The sequence below is a fragment of the Diabrotica undecimpunctata genome, chromosome 1 (genome assembly GCF_040954645.1).
Source record: "Diabrotica undecimpunctata isolate CICGRU chromosome 1, icDiaUnde3, whole genome shotgun sequence".
NCBI classification, from domain to species: Eukaryota; Metazoa; Arthropoda; class Insecta; order Coleoptera; family Chrysomelidae; genus Diabrotica; species Diabrotica undecimpunctata.
In genome coordinates this window covers 27,565,053-27,588,897 of record NC_092803.1, presented here as the reverse complement: position 1 = coordinate 27,588,897, position 23,845 = coordinate 27,565,053, and the positions used below count along the sequence as shown (strand labels likewise).

Sequence of the window (23,845 nt, the reverse complement as noted above, 5' to 3'; positions counted from 1 at the left end):
GTCTCTCTCTTAGCATCCTGGCTCATATCTTGTAACAAGTATCAAGCAGAACACCACCTCTATAATTTTTAGATGCCAATCTATTCCCCTATATTTAGAAATCCAAAAATAAACCTCTGAAAAACAATAATACGCCCAGTCCTAACATATGGTTCAGAGACTCTAACAAAAAGTAATCGACAGGGGCATGTATTGCGGATGGAACAAAATGAGCCAGCTAGAAAACTGCTCCTTTATAGACCCATTGGTCAGAGAAGAAGAGGAAGACCCAGAATTAGGTTCTTTGGGAACATCGATAAAGACATGAGAAATAAGGGAATACGTGCTTTAACGGAGGAAGGCGATGGACATGGACGACTGGGGAGAAATTCTTAAGAAGGCTATGATGAATCTATTTGTGTATGGGGCATAATATAGCTTTGCTCCAATCTTTGGGCATATTTCTCTCTTCCCATATTATTTTGATAAGACTATATAACTTTTTCGCAGTTCTTCTCCCCAATTCTTTAGCATTTCCGCGGCTATTTTGTTTTCTCCCGGTTATTTGTTATTTTTAAGCCCATTTATTAAGACCGTAGATGCGTTTCTCAATACGTGAAATGTTTATTACTTTGATATAAATAAATTGATCCGTTTTCAAAAAAGTAAATTCATAAAAATTTGAGAAATATTTTTTACGATTAATCAACTCTGTATCAATTATGAAATACCTAAATGGTGAAATTTAATATTTTGCTTTGTTTATTTGTTTTATAAACGTGTTATTGTTATAAAGATATTTTAATTTTGAACGAAGTTTAAAATATTTAAAAAACAGAAAAATACTCACCTAATCGATCGGTTCCTCTTCGTATTTCTTCTGGCAAGGGTAATAAGAGAGCTATCCTCTGGCAGGGTGAGATGGGTTTCAGAATGATCTTGTCCCCCCATAAGGGGGGCGACTTCCAGACTAAAAGACCCAGCCCTGCTGCCTCCGCCTCCGAGATGCCCGGCCATGTCCATCAGGCAGTCGAAAAATGATGCTTTCTGTTTCGGTACAAATAACTTTTAGGTACTTTAAGCGTTTCAAAACTAACCAAAAAACTTCCTTTTTTTTAAACAATTAGTAAGATCAGAAGGATTTCTAATCATTTAACTTACTAAGTAAAGAAAGCTGTCTATGAAATTATCTAGAAAAAGACTTCCAGAACGATTCGACGATCTAGCTCAGAAAGGAATGCTCAACTATAAAAATCATGCACTATAATTTTTAATTGAATTATAGTATTAACACTTGAAGACTAAAAATAGTGCTAATGTGAAAAACTCTAGTAACAAAACTTATTCGTCTTAAAATGTAACTAGAACTATAATAAAAGTGTATTTACATGCCTTTATATTTGAAATTTACAATTTGGCAAATTTACATAAAGTAACTAATATTCAGTAACTAACTTACTGAATAAAAAATATCCATCCGAAATTTTCTTAGATTTGATACCAGTTTCTTCTGTGACGTTGATTTGATTGAGATCTATTTGTTCCTTTATAAATTTATTAATTTTAGTTTATGTTTTAAATATTTATTTTTCCTCTGGATACGATGTAATAATAAATTATGTTTGTGTTTTAAAATTTGTAACAGATAATTATTTATGTTCTGAAAGTTGTAACAGTCTGTTGAGAATATTAGAAACAGCAAAGTCGTTAAGAACTTCAGCAATTTTGTCGATCTTGTTAAATAATATTTATTTCTAAAAATTATTTTATTTCAAATTTTTTTATAAAAGGTATAAATAAAACACCCAAACGGGCTAAATCACAAATACAGAACGTTTTCGGAATGTAAATTCCATCATCAGTGTAACCTGAAAGTAATTAACCACTTTAATTAAAAAGAACGTAAATTTAAAATGTTGACTAAGGTTATGCAAAATGTGGTTAATACTTACAAAGTGCACATGCTATGAGCCACTAAAATATATGGGTGAAAACCCTTTAAATGTTATAAATTTACAAATATGTTACATTATAGGTTATTTAAAATTAAAATGTTTAAGTTACCGTTGGAATTGGTAACATGGCAACGTATGGGCTCTACATCGGTTAATTGGTCCTGAGACAAAGTGTCTTCGAGGACCTGTTGATAACAACTGATAAAAATGACGATATTGACATGTTAAGACATATGTCGGAATAGAGCAGTCAGTGCAACCTACGGTAGTTGTCTAAAATGACAGAAGCCAGCATTATTTAAAATTGAATAAATTACAACTGTAATAATATAACAGTATCAACCATCAATGTTGTAGTCTGTAATGTGAATTTGTCCTATAATTATGTTGAAAAAATTGAAAAAATTTTGTTTTATAAATTAATTTAGGTGAACTGGAGTACATGAAATTTTGTAGGTATTGATAGGCAACCAACTATACATGTGTCTAAATTTGATTGTTCTTAACTAAGAATTTTAACAACAGGTCCTGTATGTTCAACAAAACAAAACATCTGGGACCAAGGAAATAGTGAAAAAGACATATGTAGGAAGATGGTTCTATAAAATTTATTGTTGAGGAGTGATATAGTAAATGATATGTTTGAATTTGCTGTTGAGATGGAATTTGAATATGAAAAGAATATATTTGTGATGTAAAGTTCATGTATTGCTTGACTTACAACTTAGGCATGAAAGGCCCTCTATGTCAAAAAACAACATACCAATTCCAACGGTAACTTAAACATCTTAATTTTAAATAACATATAATGTAACATATTTGTAAATTTACAACATTTAAAGGGTTTTCACCCATATATTTTAGTGGCTCATAGCATCTGCACTTTGTAAGTATTAACCACATTTTGCATAACCTTAGTCAAGATTTTAAATTTACGTTCTTTTTAGTTAAAGTGATTAATTACTTTCAGGTTACACTGATGATGGAATTTACATTCCGAAAACGTTCTGTATTTGTGATTTAGCCCATTTAGGTGTTTTATTTATACCTTTTATAAAAAAAAAAATTGAAATAAAATTTTTTGTGATACATGGTATACAGCCAGCTACAGGAACTTAGTTTCCTTGTGGATTTATTTCTGTTTATGATTTTATAGATTCCAATATAGAATTATCAAGTTGACATCAACACAGATAAAACCAAATTTATGATAGTATCAAAGAGTCCAAGAAATAATAAACAACTAACTCTTGGTGGATAGCAAATAGAGAGAGTGACAAAATATGAATATCTGGGAGCTTACATCAACACAGAATTAGATCCAGACCAAGAGATCAGGGTACAAATAGAAATGGCAAGGGCAGCATTCTTAAAATTCAAGCAACTGTTCTGTGACTAAAATCTGAATACTATGCTGAGATTGAGGTTTGTTAAATGTTACGTCTGGTCCCAACTATTGTAACGGGTAGAAACATGGACGTTAAAAGTGCAAATAGTTAAGAAGTTTGAAGCCTTTGAACTTTGGATATACCGGAGAATGTTGAGAATTCCATGGACTGCCAGGGTCACCAATGAGGAAGTGCTGAGAAGGATGGGTCGAGACAAGAAATTGTTGAGAACAATAACAGTATGCAAGACCCTATACCTTGGACACATACTAAGGAATGATAAATATAGTCTTCTGCAGGTCATCATGCAGGGTAGAGTCGATGGCAAAAACGGAATAGGTAGAAAGAGGAAGTCATGGCTGCGAAATATTCGAGACTGGACAAACATGACTGTAGACAAATTATTCCAGACAGAGACAAAGACAGAGATACTTTTAGAAATGTGGTCGCCAACCTCCATTAATGGGGACGGCATAGGAAGAAGAAGAATGTAGAATTATTTGTCCTATTGCATATTAAGTTAATAGTTAATTTATATTTACTTATTAAAAACATATCCAATAGTTATTTTAATTTTATTACAGATTAAACGACTTTTCTTTTCTTCTTCAGCTACACAAATATTGTGTTGAACCAGGTTCTGATGCTTTAACAAGGAAGTTCTTCTTTTTCCTGGACCTAGCTTTCCAAACATTTTTCCTTGCAGGATGGCTTGTAGAAATGCTCATCTGGACGTATTTCTTATAATACATATATCCAAAGTGCTGTAAGTCTCGAGATTTGATGCTGGTCAGTATCTCTCGGTTTTTCTTTACTCTTCTGTGGATCTCCTTATTTGTGACTGATTCAGTTGACGGAATCTTAAGTATTCTCCGATTTCAGATGCTTCCAGTCACCTGCACATATCTTCGTTAAAGGTCCATGATTTAACATCATAAAACAGAACAGATAAGACGTAGTATCGCAGCATTCTAACTTTTACAATAATAAAGACGTGGAGTTTTTCCAATGCGCGCTATTATCTACTAGTTGTTGGCCCATTCTTCATTTTTTCTGGTGCCGAAGTACTTGTAGTTCGTCAGTCTTTCTACTGGGGTTGGGATAACGTAGAGTTCTGTTACCTTTTTCTTGCTAATTGTCATGAACCTTGTCTTCTTTACGTTTATTTTAAGTCCATTTTATTGACTGCAATATATGATTTTGTTTATAAATATTTCTAAGTCTTATATATTGTTCGCCAATACTATGGTATTATCTGCATATCTGATGTTGTTTAATCAGTACCCGTTAAGTGGAATGCCTTTTTCATTTCGTGCAAAGCTTTGCTAAATATTCTTTCAGGGTAGAGAATAAAGATTAGAGAAGAGAAAATATAGCCTTGCCTTATTCCATGCGTCATTTTTACGTATTTGGTACCTTCACCTTCAATTCTGAGATTTGCGGTCTGATTTCAGCAAAGGTTTTCAATTATTTTCAGTTCTTGGTTGTTAATTTCTGCTTCTTCTAGTATTTCCATTATCTTAGCGTGGTGTTCTCGATCAAACGCTTTCTCGAAATCAACCAAGCATGTGTATACATCGTAATTGACGTCTCTGTATATTAATAAGACTTGTACTCAAAACAAAGCGTCTCTCGTAATAACACATTTATGAACCCGAACTGGTTGGGGAAAATTTGACTTTCACACAGCTTGTAAATTCTCTTAGGACTTTAAACTGAGAATTCATCCGAGATTTCCAGCATGCATATGATTCGATAAAAAGAAGCGGATTATACCTAGTAATGCTAAAAATATAAATACCAAGAAAATTAGTGGAACTATCTTAAATGTGCGCGACAGATTCATAAGCAGAGCTTAAGATAGGTAACAGAACATCGATGCCATTTAGTGTAATATCAATACTCATACAACTCAGACAACGTCCGTAATATTTTAACCTATATAGAAGCTATTTTAAATTCTCGAGCGCTGTATGCATTATCTAATGACCCTAATGATTTAGAGCCACTTACTCTTGCGCATTTCTTAATTGGTACTCCCTTAACCGCATTTCCTGAGATTGATGTAACTCGGTCGGTTGACTATTTCAATAACTTACAGCATCGTCCAAAATGGCTCCTTCCCACCACAGATATAAAAGTAAATGATCTAGTTCTAATCACCAGTAAAAATACACCTTCATTACGGTGGTATCTAGCAAGAGTGATTGAATCAATTAGAAACAAAGATGAAAAAGTTTTCGTACTGATGATGGAGAATATATTCGTCCTGTCACTAAGCTGATTCCTCTTTTATTGTCTCAAGCCGATAGTCGTCTGTAGCACTGTAGTTGTGCTTAAGTAGTAAGTTTAGGATATTTTTAGCTGAAGGGATACTTCACCTAGCCTCGCCGCGCCCCCCCCCGTATAGATAAATTTCTGCAAAAATTTGCATGTAAATGATTACACAGTCCAGCTATGGAGACGTTGAAATAAAAGTAAGAGATAACTACAAAGACCAAATAGATTATAATGATGTCTTAATAACTGTATATGGCGTAAATTACACATTGACATTTAGACAAAATCAAGAATCTATAAAGCTAATATTAGACCAGTAATTACGTACGTATCAAAAATAAAACCCTACATAGCGTAAATATAGAAGACACTGGAAATTAGAATACCCAGTACAATTAAAGGAAACACGCTGAGAGGCTAAATAAGGAGTGGCGAAATCAGAACAAAATGTAATTTCCAGCGTATAAACAAGTAAATACTAAACAGAAAAACAGAATGGAACAATCGCATTGGTAGAATGAGATAAGAGTTGTTAAAATACCAAGGGACAAATTACCAACTGGTAGAAGAATTGTCTACCAACCGCGCAAGAGATGGAGTGACTATACACCATAAAGGTAAGATCTCATTACTGAACAAACAAAATTGCTTTTATAAAGAAAGAAGGAGAAGGACTTTTAACTTTATCGATAGTATGTCAAAAATCAAGACTATCAATAAAAAGTACTGACTTAAAATACAAAATGATTCTAAAGCTCCTGTGTGCTTATGGAATTGAACTATGAATGACTAAAGTAAAATCTACTACTGATATACATACCACAAACATAGTAATGCTGTAGCGTATGGCTTCAAGGTGGAGATTAACTGTTGATTGCCATCCTAACGAAAACTATTTGATTAGTTATTAAAAAATGATTTGATAATTAACATATATTCATTTTAACAAGGTATAGTGTTAAGAGGGTTTTCATTCCCAATATTATAAATGGGTTTGTTCGATGATATACCAGTTCTCTTGGTTTTCTGTTATTCTTATACATTTTAATACGATGTTATTTTAGAGATCTGCCTCAGTTTGTTTGCACTCCGAAAAAAATTCAAACTGCTATAAAAATGTATCCGTATATTACAGTATATAATAATAATAGTCTCCCGTTTTATACCGCTCGCGGCTTTGGGAGTATAGCGGGGTAGTCTGCTATATCTAGGGCCTACGGTATACAAGGAAGGTAACATGGCCAGTGCTACGCTTCAACCGCCTATTATTACCCCTGGTTTTACCCAAGGTACTCATTTTATTCAGGCTGAGTCGACCTGGGGCCTATAGACATTTTAAAAATGTCTAGTTGTTCTTGCCGGCGGTAGGATTCGAACTCCGGACTACCGGCATGCGAGGCAAGCATCCTACCGCTTGCGCTACGCAGGCCCTTACAGTATATCCAAAGCAAATAAATTTTGGATAAAAAATAAGACATTTATTAAAATTGCACATATATCAATCTATAGGTGACAAAAAATATCTCAATCAAATCAGTATTCACAAAAAAATGTTATGGATCATAGATTAAATTTTTAAATTGACCAATTTTTGCTGCGAAGTGTACTACAACAAGGGTGTATTTATATAAATATACTTGAATAATTTAAAGTTTTATCCTTAAAATATAAGTTAACAAATAACCTTTAGAGAAAAGAACCCCACTATATTTTATACATTTATACATCTTTCCTTGGCGTTTTCTTTGAAAAATCTTGGGCTTTCCTTGTTTTGGAAACGTTTTTAAGTGTGAAAAAATAATGGAGTATTAATTAAAAATGAATAGAAATATTTAAAAAATATTAAAGTTCTACTGATCCTAGACAACATTTTGAGTTGTCGAAATTAAAATTAAAAAATAAAAATGTCAATATTTTAAAGTACTGTATGGATAAATTAAATTTATATAGGGGCTTAAAAATTAGAATAATTTGTATACCTTTGAAGAAACTATAAAATAACATTTAAGCAACAATATACACAATGTAGTTTAGAATTAATTTATAATTTGAAATTTATAATGTTTAGAGTATTTCACCAAGAGGTCAAATGAAAAGTAGGATGAGGAAAATAAACTTTAGACCATTTATTGACCTCTAATAAATACTTGGTATATTTGTTTTGTAAAAATATTTTTTCTTACGTTACATATTCGTTCTGCTATTCAGTACGTTTTCATTTTTGGTTCTCACATGTTTCTGTTTTTTAACTCCTTTCTTAAAGAGCTGGAGATGATTGACATCTCTATCCGTCGCGTCGTTTGATTTATTCCATGTATTTCCTCCTAGAAGTTGATATACGTTTATTTACGTTTAGACTAATCGAAATGGAACTTGATCTCTTAATGTTGTAACCTATATCTTTACTGGTAATAAATTAATAGCTGAGAAAATATACACCTACAACAGCCAGTGATATTTAAAGTCCCACAATAAACAAGAAGTAGAAGATAAAGGATGTTTGGCTTTCCTAGTTTAAAGTTAATTATTGCTAATCTAATTTATTAAACTCACTTTTGAAGCGCGTCCTGGATTTTAATGAAATTCTTGTAATTTTTTACACAAATATGAACGTGAAAGATCATTGTATAATTAGCATTCTAATTTTCGCTTCCAAGAATTCAAAGAGAGTTTTAATCTAACCAGATTTAGTTGCCAAGAAGATGGATGGTCTTAACATTGACGTGTTGAAGAGCTCATTGTTCATGACTATTAGCTTTGTTATATAGAAGGATTGTAATTGTTTCTTAGTACTTTCTTGGGGCCCTCTTGATGATTTGCCCATGATGTCTCTCTGTTCTGTGCCGCATGTATTATATTTGCAGCTTCTGGTATTTGGGACCGTTGCCTAGTTTTTTAGCTAGGATGTTTTCTTTATACCCAACCATCTTCTATCTTAAATCTTGCCTTTCTCTATAATCTGTAGCAGTCTGTACTTATCATTACAAAACACACGGCCCAGATATAAGGCTTTTCTCCTTTTAACAGGTGTTAACAATTCCATCTCTTTCCCATTCGTCTCAATATCTCTGTATTGATCACTCTGTCTCTCCAAGACTTCGTCCGGCTCGCGGAAATAAGAATACTGCCGGGGTCAGAAAGCCCTGCCTGTCATAAGAGGCGACTAATGGGTAGGAATCGAGAGGTGGAGAGCCGTCGCTTGAGGTGTCGGGTTGGTAGAAACGCACACGGTCGGTTCGGCGACACGGTCACCGGTCTACATTCCTAGTATCCGAGACGAGACTCTCGTGGGACCACTCTACTCTCATTCCAAAAGAGCCTGGTGAGGTTGAACGAGCTGGGCCCGTATATACCTCTCCTGACCTTGGTCAGGCGTGGTGTGGGTGTCCCGGCACGTACCCACCGGGAGATCCAAGAGTGGTAGAGGAGAGATCCTCGGCGGCGACCTGTCTACGCGTGAGGTGGAAATTCCTCCACCTACCGAACCTATCCGCCCGTGGTGTGGGAGTAACGGGTAGGCAAGGTACTCACAACACAGGTACTACGGGGAAGGTGGAGCCCCCACGGGACGTGTATAGTAGACGTGTCGTGGTAACCCCACGGGGTGACCCACGGGACGTTTTTGGTATGCGCCGCGTGGCACCTTCACTTTGGTGTCAGACTCGTAGGGGCAGAGGTTTCACTAACGGGCGTATGTCGAAAGATAGGTAGCCCAGGGTCCTGCCAGGTTTTATACTTGGAGGGCACGCCAATTTAGCAATGTCTCTCCAAGAGCGTGGTAAGACCTTCGTTAGTGTACGAGGTGAAGTGTGGCTTGTAAAGAAGATACAACAAAAAAAGATGGAAGTAGCTGAAATGAAAATGTTATGTTGTATGTTGGGCAAGACTATAAGGGACAGGATCAGAAACGACTTGATTAGGGAAAGAGCCAGGATGACTGCAGTCCCAAAAAAGATTTAAGAACAAAGACTGTAATGGTTTGGTCATGCCAGACGTAGTGATAGTGAAAACTATGTGGGATGAAGGATAGATCTGTTATCTGTTATCTGATAAGTTAATGGAAGAAGGGGTGAGGTAGAGAAAAAAACAAGGAGAAGATAGGACTGTGTAGCAGAAGACTTAAGAGAGAAAGGCCTAGGTAAAGAAGACCTGATGGACAAAAATTAGTGGTGACGAAGAGTAAGGAACAGCGACTCCTAAAAAGGAAAAAGCTGAGGAAGATATATAAGATCTCTCTGTCAGTCCAAGGTATTCTGATTATGCATCGATACAGCCATATTATTTGTAAAGCCTCTAACTTTTTAATACTTGCTACTGTTAACGTCTACTCCATAAAGTAATGAAGTAGCGTCGAGAGCTTTTCGTGACGAACCACCGGATGCTAACCCTTAAGAGACAGTTGCTTAAGAACTTTCTCATTTTTATCGTGTATCATTTATCGTGTATCCCAGATATTAAAATCGGTGTATTTTCTTTATATATTCAAGTTTATTATGCAGATTGATGTTTTGGGTACTTTTCTTACTAATTACTATAAATTTAGTTTTCTTTCTATTGATCTTAAGTTCAAACTGGACTTTCATCGCATCCTGTGGCTTTGCAATCTTTCGTTTGATCGTCATTTTTTAATATATTTGGTTCATTCAGTTAAAGAGCGGTCGTTACTTGACGATAATTCGTAAACAAATTTTTTATCTAAATCATCATCATCATCATTCTAGTTTTACAACCCTAGTCTCCTTAAGAATTTCTCTCCAGTCGTCCCTATCCATCGAATTTCTCCGCCAAGCACGTATTCCCATATTTCTCGTTTTTTCATCGATATTATCAAGGAACCTTGTTCTGGGTCTTCCACTTCTTCTCTGATCAATGGATCTATCAGGGAGCGTTTTTTTTAGCTGAGTCATTTTGTTACAGTCACATTACATGTCCTATACATCGCAGACGTCCTATCGTAATATGTTTTACGATATCAGGTTCCTGGTATATTCTATAAAGTTCGAAGTTATATCGTCTTCTCCACACTCGATTGTCATCCACTGATCCATAGATTCGCCTTAGTACGTTTCTTTCGAAATATCTCAATATGTTTTCATTATTTTTTGTTAGAGCCCAGGTCTCTGAACCATATGTTAGGACTGGGTGTACTGATGTTTTGTAGAGTTTTATTTTTGTATTTCTCGATATAATTGTGGATATAAGGAGGAGATTGAGCCCAAAATAGGTTGATCGTGCAAGTTCTGTGGTTAATATCTGCGGTAGTATTAAAATAATAGTACCGATTATTTTCAGTGTTGAGGAGCGCTACCAGGTATACTAATGCGTTCACTGCTTCGATGACGTCGTTTTTTATAACAACTGGTCGTAGGATTTGTGGTTGCGTGCTTATTTTCAAATATACTTCGTTTGGTTCATATAATATTATTAAACCCATGTTTGTAGCTAATTTTTTTATTGCTACATACGCCTCTCGTATCGCGTTTTCGGTTTGGCCAAGAATATTGATAGCATCAGCATAGGTGAGAATTTGCACTGATTTATTATATATTGAACCAATGGTTGTGATATACGTAGCACTTTTTTTAAAGCCAGATTGAACATTATGCAGGTAAGAGGGTCTCCCTGGCGCAGCAAGGTATTTGTTTTAAAAGGTTCAGACAGTTCCCCCTGAATTCGTACTCTACATTCAACTTTTTCAACAGTTAGTTTTGTTAAATTTACCAACTGATTTGGTATTTCTAGCTCTTTCGTTGCTTTAAACATTTCTCTTCTATTTACAGTGATTCTATGTAATGATTATCTATGCCATATTTCAGTGCTTTTTTAAATTTGTTTCAGGGTTGCAATCTGATGAATGGTCAATTTACTACCTCTTAAACGTGGTATTTGGTATTTTCCTACTATCCGTTTTACATATCATACCATACGGTGACATAGTACTGTGGAAAATATTTTATACGCTGTATTTAAAAGCGTAATTTCTCTATGGTTAGTGCTTTCAAAGATATCTCCCTTTTAGTTTGTGGTGCAAAGTATTCCAATATTCCATTGGAGTCCAGTCTTCAGTACCTTCTTTATATAGTTCAGCTTGGAGATTATCTATCCCGGGTGATTTGTTTCTGGCTAGTTTTTTAACTGCATCTTTAACTTCAAGAATTGTTGGTGGTTCCTCTTCCCTCTCGTCTGTTCCGCTTACCTCATCTCTTTCGTCTTCCAGGTTTTCCTCTTCTTCCTCTATATCAAGTGCCTGGCTAAAGTATTCCACCCATCTATTCAATACATCTTTTCTTATTGTGAATAGGTCGCCATTGTGATTTCTGTATTGTTTTGTGATTGCCTTGAATTCTGTTCTGTTGATGCTAACTTTCTTATAGAATGCTCTAAAGTTTTTCTGTCTATTTTCTATATATTTAAGTTATTTAAGTGGTTTTATGTAAAACTCCCATGTCTTTAATTGTTCTTCTTCGTCTACAATAATTTTGTTTTTAACGCCTACTAACATTACAAGAAGAGTAATAACATAGAATGGGTAAGAACCTATAATAATTACAAACATGGTTAATGGTAGATGGAAATTAAACAAAAGAAATTGGATCGTGAATAGAAATTGCAAAAAACATATCTACTGATGAACTTTGAGATAAAGAATATTTTATTTTAAATTTATGTAGTATATGTTTAATAAATGCAAAAAACCTTGCTTCTGCGTTACTTCCCCTTTTTCTATTACTAGTTTTATTGCCACTTTTTTAGCTTAAGAATAATTAATATATTAAAGAGATAAGAATAAAAAATATTCAAGAAATATTAACAAACAATTATATAAGAAAACTGAAAAATAAAAAATTGTCCAGAGACCTCCAAAATGACTTACCTTAAATATTACATTAGATAAAGTAGTTAAAAATCTAAGAATTTATTTTATAGTTTCCACATTTTAATACATAATAACCATAGTGTTTAAGCTAAATATCCGATTCTTCTTCTGTTTCGTCTTCAATACCAACCTAGATAGACAGAGGGTAATCCTCAACCCCAAAATAATAATCCCCAACAAATAAGCACGACATATACTTTCACAGTAGGCAGGAATTGGAAACACTAAGTAATGGTGATAAAACTGTGAGTGTTGTTATTTTTTGTTTACATGTATATACATTTAGTTTATTTTATTTATTTAAAAAGCATGCTGAAGAAAATAGACATATTAAAAAGAGACTAGTTAAATATTACGCACAGGATGTTTTTTAAAAATCCGTACGCGAAGTAACGTAGATATTTTACCAAAAAAAGGAACAAGATCTAAATATATTGCAAATTTATTAAAGTTAGTATTACTAAAGCCTAAATTAATTATGATAATCTTGAATATGTTGCCTGTGCGAGTCTATTTCAAATAGGTAAACAGAAATAAGAATAAGACTTACGATTAATTTATTCTACCACCAATAACCGGTTTAGCATACTATAATTTGCTATGCATCTTCAGGTCAACAGTACATAGTACACTAAATGCTGAAAATATAATAAACCGTATTAGGGTGCTGTCTGGTACAGAATATACAGCAATTATGTCAATATTATATGTGTGAGATTATTAAATATGACTTTAAACTGATTAAATAAAAATTAAGTGAAAAACGAACTAGTAAAATTGAAATTAAATAAATAAAAATTTTTCAGTTCAATTAAATAAATAAATAAATATACCTTCATTAAATATAAATAACTTTTAAATAATATAACACATCACATTTATTTTCAACAAAAAATTTAGACAATACCTACATTCCTAGTCTAGTTGTTAATATCTTTTTCCCCTCAAGAACTATCCCTTTATTCAATAAAGAGTTGCAGTAAAACCGATGATTACCTGTCACGAGTTTACCATAACGGGTGTTTAACTATGTTTTTATGAACATGTAATAATAATCCTTGTATCAGCATGTAAGTAATATTTATTTATTTAATTTAAATACATATTTCGTAATCACATACATATAATATTGGTACAATCGCTATATATTCTGTACCAGACAACACCCTAATACGGGTTAATATATTTTCAGCATTTAGTTTACCATGTACTGTGGACCTAAAGATGCATAGCAAATTATAGTATGTGAAACCGGTCGTTGGTGGTAGAATAAATTGATTGTGAGTAAGCCTTATTCTTATTTCTGTATACATATTTAATTATGATGAATATACATATATCCAGTTAAAGATTTCACATCATAGAAAACCGCAAGTTAAGTAATTGATGACAAATTGGGAAAATATGGGTAGATGATTAGTGCATGGTCAAATACTAACTGATAATCAACGAATACGAAGAATAGCTGTCTTAAATTGCTTGAATAAGTAGGAGAATAAGATCTAATAAGACAAAATATGTCTGTGAAGGAGATAGAGATGTGTGGAAAAAACATAACTAAAGATCATAATCCAAGTAAAATAAAATTATATTACCAATGGACAATATTTTTACTCTACAACAGGTGATAGAAAAACGCGTTTATAGAAATGTGGCTACCATTTTGCCTTCATAGATCTTGAAAAGCGTAAGACAAAGTATCTTTAAAATCTTTATTTAAAGTTTTGACGGTAACGAACCTAAGAATAACTTATATATCTCTTTTTGTTTGTTTCTTTTTTTGCTTATAATCTTTCTTGCTGTGTCAATTACTTTTGTTTTAACATCTTCCCAATGGTTTTTAGTGCCTAGACTGCCTGTATTTGTCAATGTTTGTATTATTTCTGTCTCATAGTTCTGTTTGATATCTTGTCTAAATTTTTGTATATCTAGTTGTTCTGCTGTTTTTTCCTATCTATCCCTCTCCTGTTTCTTTGATTTCTTTGAATTCTGCATTGATCTACACGGGCACATACTATGGGTCTAATAGTTAATGCCTCAAAGACAATGGAAACAACCAGGAAAAAAGTACAAATGAAAGACACTCATATATTTTTGAGCGGCCAAAAATTTAAAAGAGTAGACCATTTTAAATACTTAGGATCAGTAGTTACAGAAGGAAATAAAAATAGCGATGAGGTAACAGCGAGACTTTCATTTGGAAAGAAATGCTTCTACAGCATACAGTATTTTATAAAGTCAAAATTATCTGTCTAAAGTAGCTATTAACTCAAAAATTAAAATATACATAACAGTTATGAGACCCGTACTAACGCAGAAACATAGACATTATGACTAGTTAACAAGAAGATCAACTTCTTAGATAAGAAAGAAAAATTTAAATAAAAATATATGGGCCTATACAGAAGAATGGGAATGGCGTATAAAAAGGAATCACGAAATAAATAGAATATTTAATAGACCGACTATCACAAAAGAAATACATAGTAAACGACTGAGTTGGTTGGGACACGTAGAAAGAATGGGTAATAAGAGAAACACAAAAACATTATTTACAAAGGAGTTACACGGGAAGAGACTGAGAGGTAGGGCCAGAAAAAGATGGATTGATGGTATTAACCAAGATTTAAAAGAGCTATGAATACGAGAATGGGAAAAAACAAGCAAAGGAAAGAAAAATTTGGTCAACTATAATCAAGGAAGCAAAATATATATGACACTAAAATGTTCTTCTCAAAGAAGACAGACTAGGTAGTAATGATTTTAGATATAAAACGTTGAACTTTTTGAGGAGTTTGTGTGTAGAGCTGGCCTCCACACCATGTAAAACTTTAGAGCCTAGAAACACCAACGGGCGACTATTGTCCTCCATGAGCTCTCAGTCGTCACAGATGATGACAATTAAATATTATATCGGACAAATATTTATCTGCAATACACGATGCTGTGACTCACGATGCAAGTGTATGTATTTTGAATTATTTACTTTGGTCCGATCTAATTTCCATATACAAAAATACAAAATCAACGATCTACAGAGTAGGCACAATAGAAATTGGTTTTAAATAATAAAATTAGTCGACGTATCAATCGAATATACAGTGCAACTGAAAGAAAAGTGAATTGAAATTAAAGCAAAATTATGAGACAGAAAGTTTTAAGTTTCAGTTCCTGGAAAACTAAACAAAAACTTATTTGCTAGTTTACTATGCGATAGTTATGAGATATGATAGACTCTCATAAAAAGAACATATTTGGTTCTATTCTCATAATATTTTAATTCAGATAATTAAAAGTATGAATAATACTAATTAATTAGATGATGTGCGAGCTACAAATTTTTTGTAAGGTTAATATTGTCGTTCATTTCTAGTTTGCTTTAATAAATTAGAAATTAATTTAAAAATTACAAAAATTTTGGTAAAATATCTCACATACATCTACAGATTAAAAAAAAATCATCCTGCTACTTCATGCTAACACAGAAGTAAGTTTACTGGAAAAATCTGCACAGCACTTACTCATGCACAAAGGTTTAAGTACAAAGTTTAAGCAATAGAAAGATTAAAAAGATACTGAGACGAGTGCAGTTTGTAGTAGAAGAAAAATATGTCTACACTGTGGACTAGATCCAGATTTAATAGGCTGCTTTTGAATTTGATGAAAGTTTCTGTAGAGATTTGTTTTTTGTGGAAAATGTTTACCGTTAGTCCGAATGAAACTTACGCTTAAGTTTTCTTTTCACATTAAAAAATTTGCAACATTCTTTATAAAAAAATTAGTATTAAATAAAAATATTATACAGTAGACATGTCTTCCTTTTAAATTATCTGATTTAGTTGTCTAGAGGTTTATTACCAATATAATTGAGTAACCTGCTTCAGTTCTATACAATTTAAGTAGTTCGAGCTGATTTGTGTTGCGAAGTATATTCTTAAAACTGAATTTCCTATGTTGATTTTAATTTAAATATAATACTTTGTATCAGTGATTTGTTTTCGAGCGATCACTGAAGACAATACTTTCTTTACAAAATACGAGAAAGCGAGTTTAGTTATTTTTTCAATCGTATATTTATATATTTTGACAACTTTAAGGATATCCATTATTTACTGTAACATGTTTAATTATGGCATTTTGTGAATGCGAGCTAATTTAGTTTACTTAGTTAAATTTGGTGATTTTTACTTTAGCTACTATGGCTTTATTACCGGTTTTATCATGGTAATGGCTGTATCATCCGCAAATGTGGAGGTGGCTCTAGCAACATTATATGGTATATCATCTGTGAAGATAATGATATAACTAAGATATCATCAGATCAGATCATTTTCATATCTGACTGCTTTTTCACTTTTTAAAATCGTAGCTCGTTCCACAATATCCACTACTTTACTGATATCCGGGAATCGTTAGGTTTTACGTAGACGGTCCGATAAGTACTTAGCCTCACCGCCCGATGGTGCCACTATCTCAAGAGAAATCTACTATTTCTTCTTCATGTACCCTGTCCTTTCAGAACGTTGGTTACCATCATAGCTATCTTAATTTTATTCACTGCCACCCTAAATAGCATGCTTGTATCTACTATTGTGTAATACATTCTCGTAGACGGCCAATGTCAAAATGTTAGCCGAATCAGACCAGTTGTTTTGTTTTGACGGCGTGTGAAAGCTGGCGTGTCCGCGGATTTTGGAAAAATGGAAAAAAAGCAATATCGGTCGGTGATTTGATTCTTGTTTTTTCAAGGGAAATCTCGCAGCGAAATCAAAGACCGCTTGGATGCTGTATACCATGACTCCTCACAGTCCCTCAAAAATTGCTTTACCGTATTTCAACGTAGTCTCACGTGGGTTTTTGACGAGTCGCACCCAGGTGCCTCAAAAAGGGCTACCACAAAAGGTAATCACAAAAATTCATGATCTCATATTGACAGCCTGCCGACTGAAGGTACGTCAGATAGCTGAGACAGTAGTTATCTTAAGAGATATTCTGCATGAAATTTTGGGCATGAAAAAGCTCCGTTTGCTCACTCCGGAGAACAAGCTTAACCGTGAGACAACTGCAGAGCAGTGTTTGAGACTATTTAAGCGTAATCCAAAAGAGTTTCTACGTCGTTTCGTAACCATTGACCAAACATAAATTCATTCCTATACACCAGAGACTAAGAAACAGTCAAAACAGTGGCGGCAACCGGAGAACCTGCTTCAGTGGAGGATTCTAAGATTCAAAAGGGTACGTCGACAACCTGGAGAATAACGAAATGGTCACAGGGTTTTACTATATCAAATTATTGGGCCGTTTCGATTTCGAATTTAAAAAAAAACGACACCATTTATCAAAGAAAATAGTGCTCGTCCGCCATGACAACGGACCCGCTATACCTCCTCCGCCACCATGGCGATTTTGATCAACTTGGGCTACTGTTTCCCCATCCACCATACGCTCTAGATTTGGCCCCGTGTGACTTCTTTTTGTTTCCAAACATGAAAAAGGCATTTGCCGAGTAGACGTATTTTTCATACGGGGTAAAAAAGTTGAAGCATGACTGGGTCAAGCGTATCTAGCCAAAAGTATAGAATGTTCCATTGTAGAAATATATATACATATAGAAAAGAAATTTAATCTTTGCAGATTAGTTAAATAGTAAACTCTTAAATATTGGGGAAATCTGCAAGAAATACTCAATGTGTATCAATTGTTTCGCCGAACGTTTTCGCCAAAGAGAATTAATTTGGCTTCTTCAGGGCTGAAAGAGAATAAATTATAATTAGCTACCATATATTATCTATTAAAACATTATTGATCTTACCGTTACTTAGAATTGTAGAGTTAGAATATTAAAAAAACTTTGCTAGTAACATAGTGGTGTTTTTTGTTACTATGTGCAAAAAAAAAGTTTTTTTATAAGGATTGAAATGTATGGTAGCTTCGAACTTGACACGTAAAGGCTTACCCAAGGTTAATCGAAAAACCTTTCAAAGAATTACCTCCTTTTAAATGTAGTTGCATTGGGTTTTTCGATTAACCTTGGGTAAGCCTTTACGTGTCAAGTTCGAAGCTACCATACATTTCAATCCTTATAAAAAAACTTTTTTTTTTGCACATAGTAACAAAAAACACCACTATGTTACTAGCAAAGTTTTTTTAATATTCTAACTCTACAATTCTAAGTTACGGTAAGATCAATAATGTTTTAATAGACCTAATATATGGTAGCTAATTATAATTTATTCTCTTTCAGCCCTGAAGAAGCCAAATTAATTCTCTTTGGCGAAAACGTTCGGCGAAACAATTGATACACATTGAGTATTTCTTGCAGATTTCCCCAATATTTAAGAGTTTACTATATATACATATATATATATATATATATATATATATATATATATGTATATATATATATATATATATATATATATATATATATATATATATATATATAACTGTTTTGGATGGGTTGGAGTCAATAAAAGGGCTATTGGTTAACTATTTTTTTATTCTCGAGCTTTCAATTGTGTTCACAATTATTATCAAGAGCTAAAAAAGACAAAATACTTACAAGGTTGAACTAAAAAGAAAAAACAATTTTTGTTAACTTACCAAATAAAAATTAGTTTAGTAAGTAAAAATTAATGCTTACGTCTTCAAAATATTTAATACAAAAATGCTTTAATCTAATAAATGTTTCTCCGAAAATTTTTATAATTTTGAAAACATTTTTTTAATACAAAAATAATTGAATGTATAAATAAGTTCAAATAGCAACCAAATTGGTTGCTATTTGAACTTATTTATAAATTCAATTATTTTTGTATTAATAAAAAAAAATAAAAAAATGTTTTCAAAATTATAAATTTTCTGAGAAACATTTATTAGATTAAAGCATTTTTGTATTAAATATTTTGAAGATGTAAACAGTAATTTTTACTTACTAAACTAATTTTTATTTGGTAAGTTAACAAAAATTGTTTTTTCTTTTTAGTTCAACCTTGTAAGTATTTTGTCTTTTTTAGCTCTTGATAATAATTGTAAACACAATTGAAAGCTCGAGAATAAAAAAATAGTTAACCAATGGCCTTTTTATTGACTCCAACCCATCCAAAACAGTTATATATTTGTTCCAAACGAGTCACAAGTACTTCTTTTTTCTTATTCTTATATATATATATATATATATATATATATATATATATATATATATATAATGTAGTAGACTACTGTCACCATACCTTGGTAGAAATTTGATTTATTTTCTAAATGCGTCGTTTTTTTTGTCCATATTATTCAGTTTCCTAAAATTTTATTTAGTGATATTTCATATCGTTGATATAACATTTTTAAACTATTTTATAATGCCAATAAACTACCATTGCAAAATTGCTTGCAAAAAATACTTAACCGAAACCTTCAACAAATTCATAAAAGCATCCACAAAATAACACTTAGATACTTTATCTATATATTGAGGTACTCTATTCAACTATTTGATCTAGTTCTACTTGCAGGACTGTACTATGAATGAAAATTCCTCGATTGAAATGCAATAAAAATTCAAGTGAATAGAAAAAAAATGCGAAAATGATAATATACTACCGCGGTATTGGCTGAAGGACTGTTTCCAAATCCCTGAAAATAATTTATAGAGTTACAATGTACTAGTTTTTTGGTCTTCTACTTATTTGCTGTGTGAATCGTTTGCTGTTTGGTCAATTGCAGTAGTGAGTATTTGCCAAACGGGTTTCCTGAATATATCTTAGCTTGGTGTTCTTTACAGGCAAGATTTCAGTGAAAATAATATGGAGAACTTTGTTTTTATAATTCGATTATATTTATCTACTAGTAAGTCTAAATTTTAAATGGAATCTAAGTGTAATGTAATTGATTATACTATCAAAATGGGATACAGTTCTGTGACATTACCCAATAGTCTAAATTTTTCTCTAAAAATTATTACATATGAGTCAAAACTGTTAAATAAAAATTTTATCTTTTACACCATCAGAAATAATCTAAATTGCTAAGTTACATCAAAATACAGTAAAAAAGATGAACAGCAACTACCATAGAAGCTACTGTAGAAGACGCCATTAACAGTTAATATAAACCCAAAACGTTTGAAAACAGAAATGTATAATAAAGATATCTATATAATACTCAATATCCTTTTGAGGTAGTTAGGTGAGAAGGTTACTAATACCTATCTTTTTTAAAACTATATAAAAAGATGAACTTAAATATATAAAAAACTTCAACAGAGAGAAAGAATTCAGAGCATTCTACAAAAACGTCCACAGAAAAGAATTCAAGGCAACCACAAGTCAGAATAGCGACCTATTAACAACAAGGAAAGATTTATTGAATGGATAAATGGAATACTTTAACCAGGCACTTAATATAGAGGAGGAAGAAGAAAACCTGGAGGACGATACAGATGAGGTAAGGGGAACAGACGAGTGGGAAGAGGAACCACCAACGATTCTTGAAGTTAAAGATGCAGTTAAAAAACTAGCCAGAAACAGATCACTTGGAATAGATAATTTCCCAGCTGAACCATATCAAGAAGGTGGTCACGATACTATGTATTATGGCATTACAGCAGTTTAAAAAAGAACTATGAACACAGAAATCTTTTCCCAATGATTGGGAAAAGATAGAATATTGGAATACTTTGCACCGTACACAAAAAATGAGATATTTTTAAATGCTCTAACCACAGAGGAATCACGCTTCTAAATGCAGCGTATAAAATATTTTCGACAGTACTATGTCATCGTATGGCACCATATGCAGAATTGATAGTAGAAAAATACTAGGCTGGTTTCAGAGGTGGTAAATTGGCAATTTATCAGATTGCAACTCTGAAACAAATTTAAAAAAAAACACTGAAACATTGCATTGATACCCATCACATACCTGTAGACTACAAAGCAGCCTACGACTCCGTGGATAAAAGAGAAATAAACTCTTGAAAAAGTTGAATGTAGAGTACGAATTCAGTAAAAACTGTCTTAACCTTTTAAAACAAATAACTTGCTGCACCAGGGAGACCTTTTCTCCAGAAGAAGAAGAGAATACTACCGCAGAGACAAACCGCAGAATTTGCACGACCAACAGATGCTATTTTGGGCTCAATCTCCTCCTTAAATCCCCAATTATATCGAGAAATACAAAAATAACTCTACAAAACAATAATACGCCCAGTCCTAACATATGGTTCAGAGACCTGGACTCTAACAAAAAGTCATAAAAACGCTTTGAAAGAAAAGTACTAAGGTGAATCTATGAAGCAGACAATAGAGTATGGAGAAGACGATCCAACTTCGAACTTTATAGGATATACCATGAACCAGATATTTTAAAACATATTAAGATAGGACGTCTGAGGTGTACAGCGCCTGTAATGCGGATGGAACAAAATGATCCAGCTAAAAAAACGCTCTGTGATAGACCCATTGATTAGAGAAGAAGAGAAAGACCCAGAACAAGATCCACGAAGCATACATTAGCTGGCTTGTATTCTATTGAACTTTTTCATAATAAATATTGTATCCACCGTCGACCTATCCCTTCTGAACACTTCTTTATTTGTCATTTCAATTTGTCCTTGAGTAGGCTTATGAAAAGCTGCATTGTCATATTCAAGAGAGTTATTTCTCTGTCATTTTTCTAAAAAGTTTTATCTCTTAAAAATCGTAATTGAAATAATTGTTTATTTTTGTTTTTTTGGCCTAAGGTTCAAGACCTATTTAGCCAGACAATTGGTTTAATACGTAAAAAGAATCTCCTATACTTCCTTTAAATTCATGACAATTTTCTAAACGTTCGTTCATTCACTCAAATTCCTAACCTTCCCATTGAAAACACTATTGGAAGAATATAAAAAAGGATTGAACAGGAACACACGCTTCACGCTAAGGTGCCATTCATAGCGACTTTTTTTTAACGCAAACAATACAGGCAACGGTTAAAGGTAAATGACATAAAAGGAAAGACAATGGGAAATACAACAACTAACGTCCTACCATTTCGGATTCACACTGAAAAAGACAGTTTAGATTTTCCGTTTGGTACATTTGAAAAATTCCCGTAAAATCGATCTAATAGTTGAATTTCGACTACCTTTCGACTTCTTCTAAATAGAGAATAGAAGCAACGTTCTGCGGCAGTATGATTCTTTGTTGGGAGATGGCTTGAAATAAAAATTTTATGGCTTCTTGATTATACCGACATTGAAACATCCAATGGTTAAGGTCGTCATAATTGCCATTACATTCACAATATATCAGTTTCGAAAAGTTTTATTTTATATAGGTAAGCGTTTACTGTAGCATGTCCAAAAAGGCATCTAACGTACATAGTATAAATTTTCCGAGAGATTTGGCTTCTGTCATTTGGGGAAGTAGATGGAAGAGTTGGATATATACTGCAGTATGTATTTTTGCTACTTTTATTATAGGATTGCCACTCAATTTCCCAATTAAGTCTAACATGTTTCTTCCTAGCTAAAACTATATCCCATTTGGGCAACTCGTTGTACTTTATACCCACTAAAGTGGTGAAATAATGGTATGTCAATTCTTTGCTGTCTTCGTTCTATCTAAAATTTTGTTAAACAATGTTGTGAGGTTTTTGAGAGTGCCTGGCGCTCATATTTCAACAGTCTGTTCGGTATTATATCAATTGCTGGTAATCATATGTTCTTTAAAATCTTATTTTCTTTATTACTTCTGTTTCTTTAGTGTTATATCTATCTTTTCTTTGTTTTGTATTTCGTCGCTGGTTTTTTCCTTTTTATAGAATTTCCCGAAATATTTTTCCATACCTGATTTACCATAATATAGTAGCTGTCTGTACAAATTCATTTACTTTTATTTTCGAAAAGTGGTTTGAAGCATTTTCCATACTTTCCTTTATGCACCGTAAATGTTGTTCTTATTTCCTTTTCCTGTGTACCTGCTTTTGTATACCAAGTACCTATTCTTTTTTGTTCTGCAAGTTCTTTAACTTCTTGGAAAAACCAAGGTTTATTATCTCTTGTCGCATTGGTGTTTGGTTTGGTTTTCCCATGGATTTTTCCGCATGTTTTTGGATGCAATTTTTTTTTATTTCGTTCCAACATTCTTCGATTTCATAATTACGTGTGTTAATATTTTCTAATTTACTAGTTAGCCTACTCTGGTATAATCTTCTTGTACTTTCCGACGTCAGTAATTCTATATTGTATTTCTCGATGTACATTTTTTAATAAACATCTCATTAAATTGCAATCTGTAAATTTTACAATAGACAAATTTTAATTACCATAACAGAACATTTAGGAAAACTGTCCAGTGACAGTTTCTTTTACTTATCTAAGGTTAAGT

General features: G+C 32.9%; 1 protein-coding gene across 25 annotated transcripts in view; it reads right to left on the bottom strand.

Moving 5' to 3' along the window:
* The window catches only part of cac (calcium voltage-gated channel subunit cacophony), a 405,056-nt gene that overhangs the window by 49,297 nt on the left and 331,914 nt on the right, over positions 1-23,845 (bottom strand). For 15 of the 25 annotated variants that reach the window (XM_072539658.1, XM_072539662.1, XM_072539656.1 and 12 more), the window contains 2 exons: positions 20,076-20,108; positions 830-1,026 (listed from right to left, as the gene is read on the bottom strand). The exons of 4 other annotated variants lie outside the window; for them this stretch is intronic. In XM_072539658.1, coding sequence (XP_072395759.1) covers positions 830-1,026; positions 20,076-20,108 — 230 coding nt within the window. The remainder of the gene's footprint in view (positions 1-829; positions 1,027-20,075; positions 20,109-23,845) is intronic. 6 more of the 25 variants (XM_072539755.1, XM_072539764.1, XM_072539790.1 and 3 more) reach the window with 2 other exon arrangements.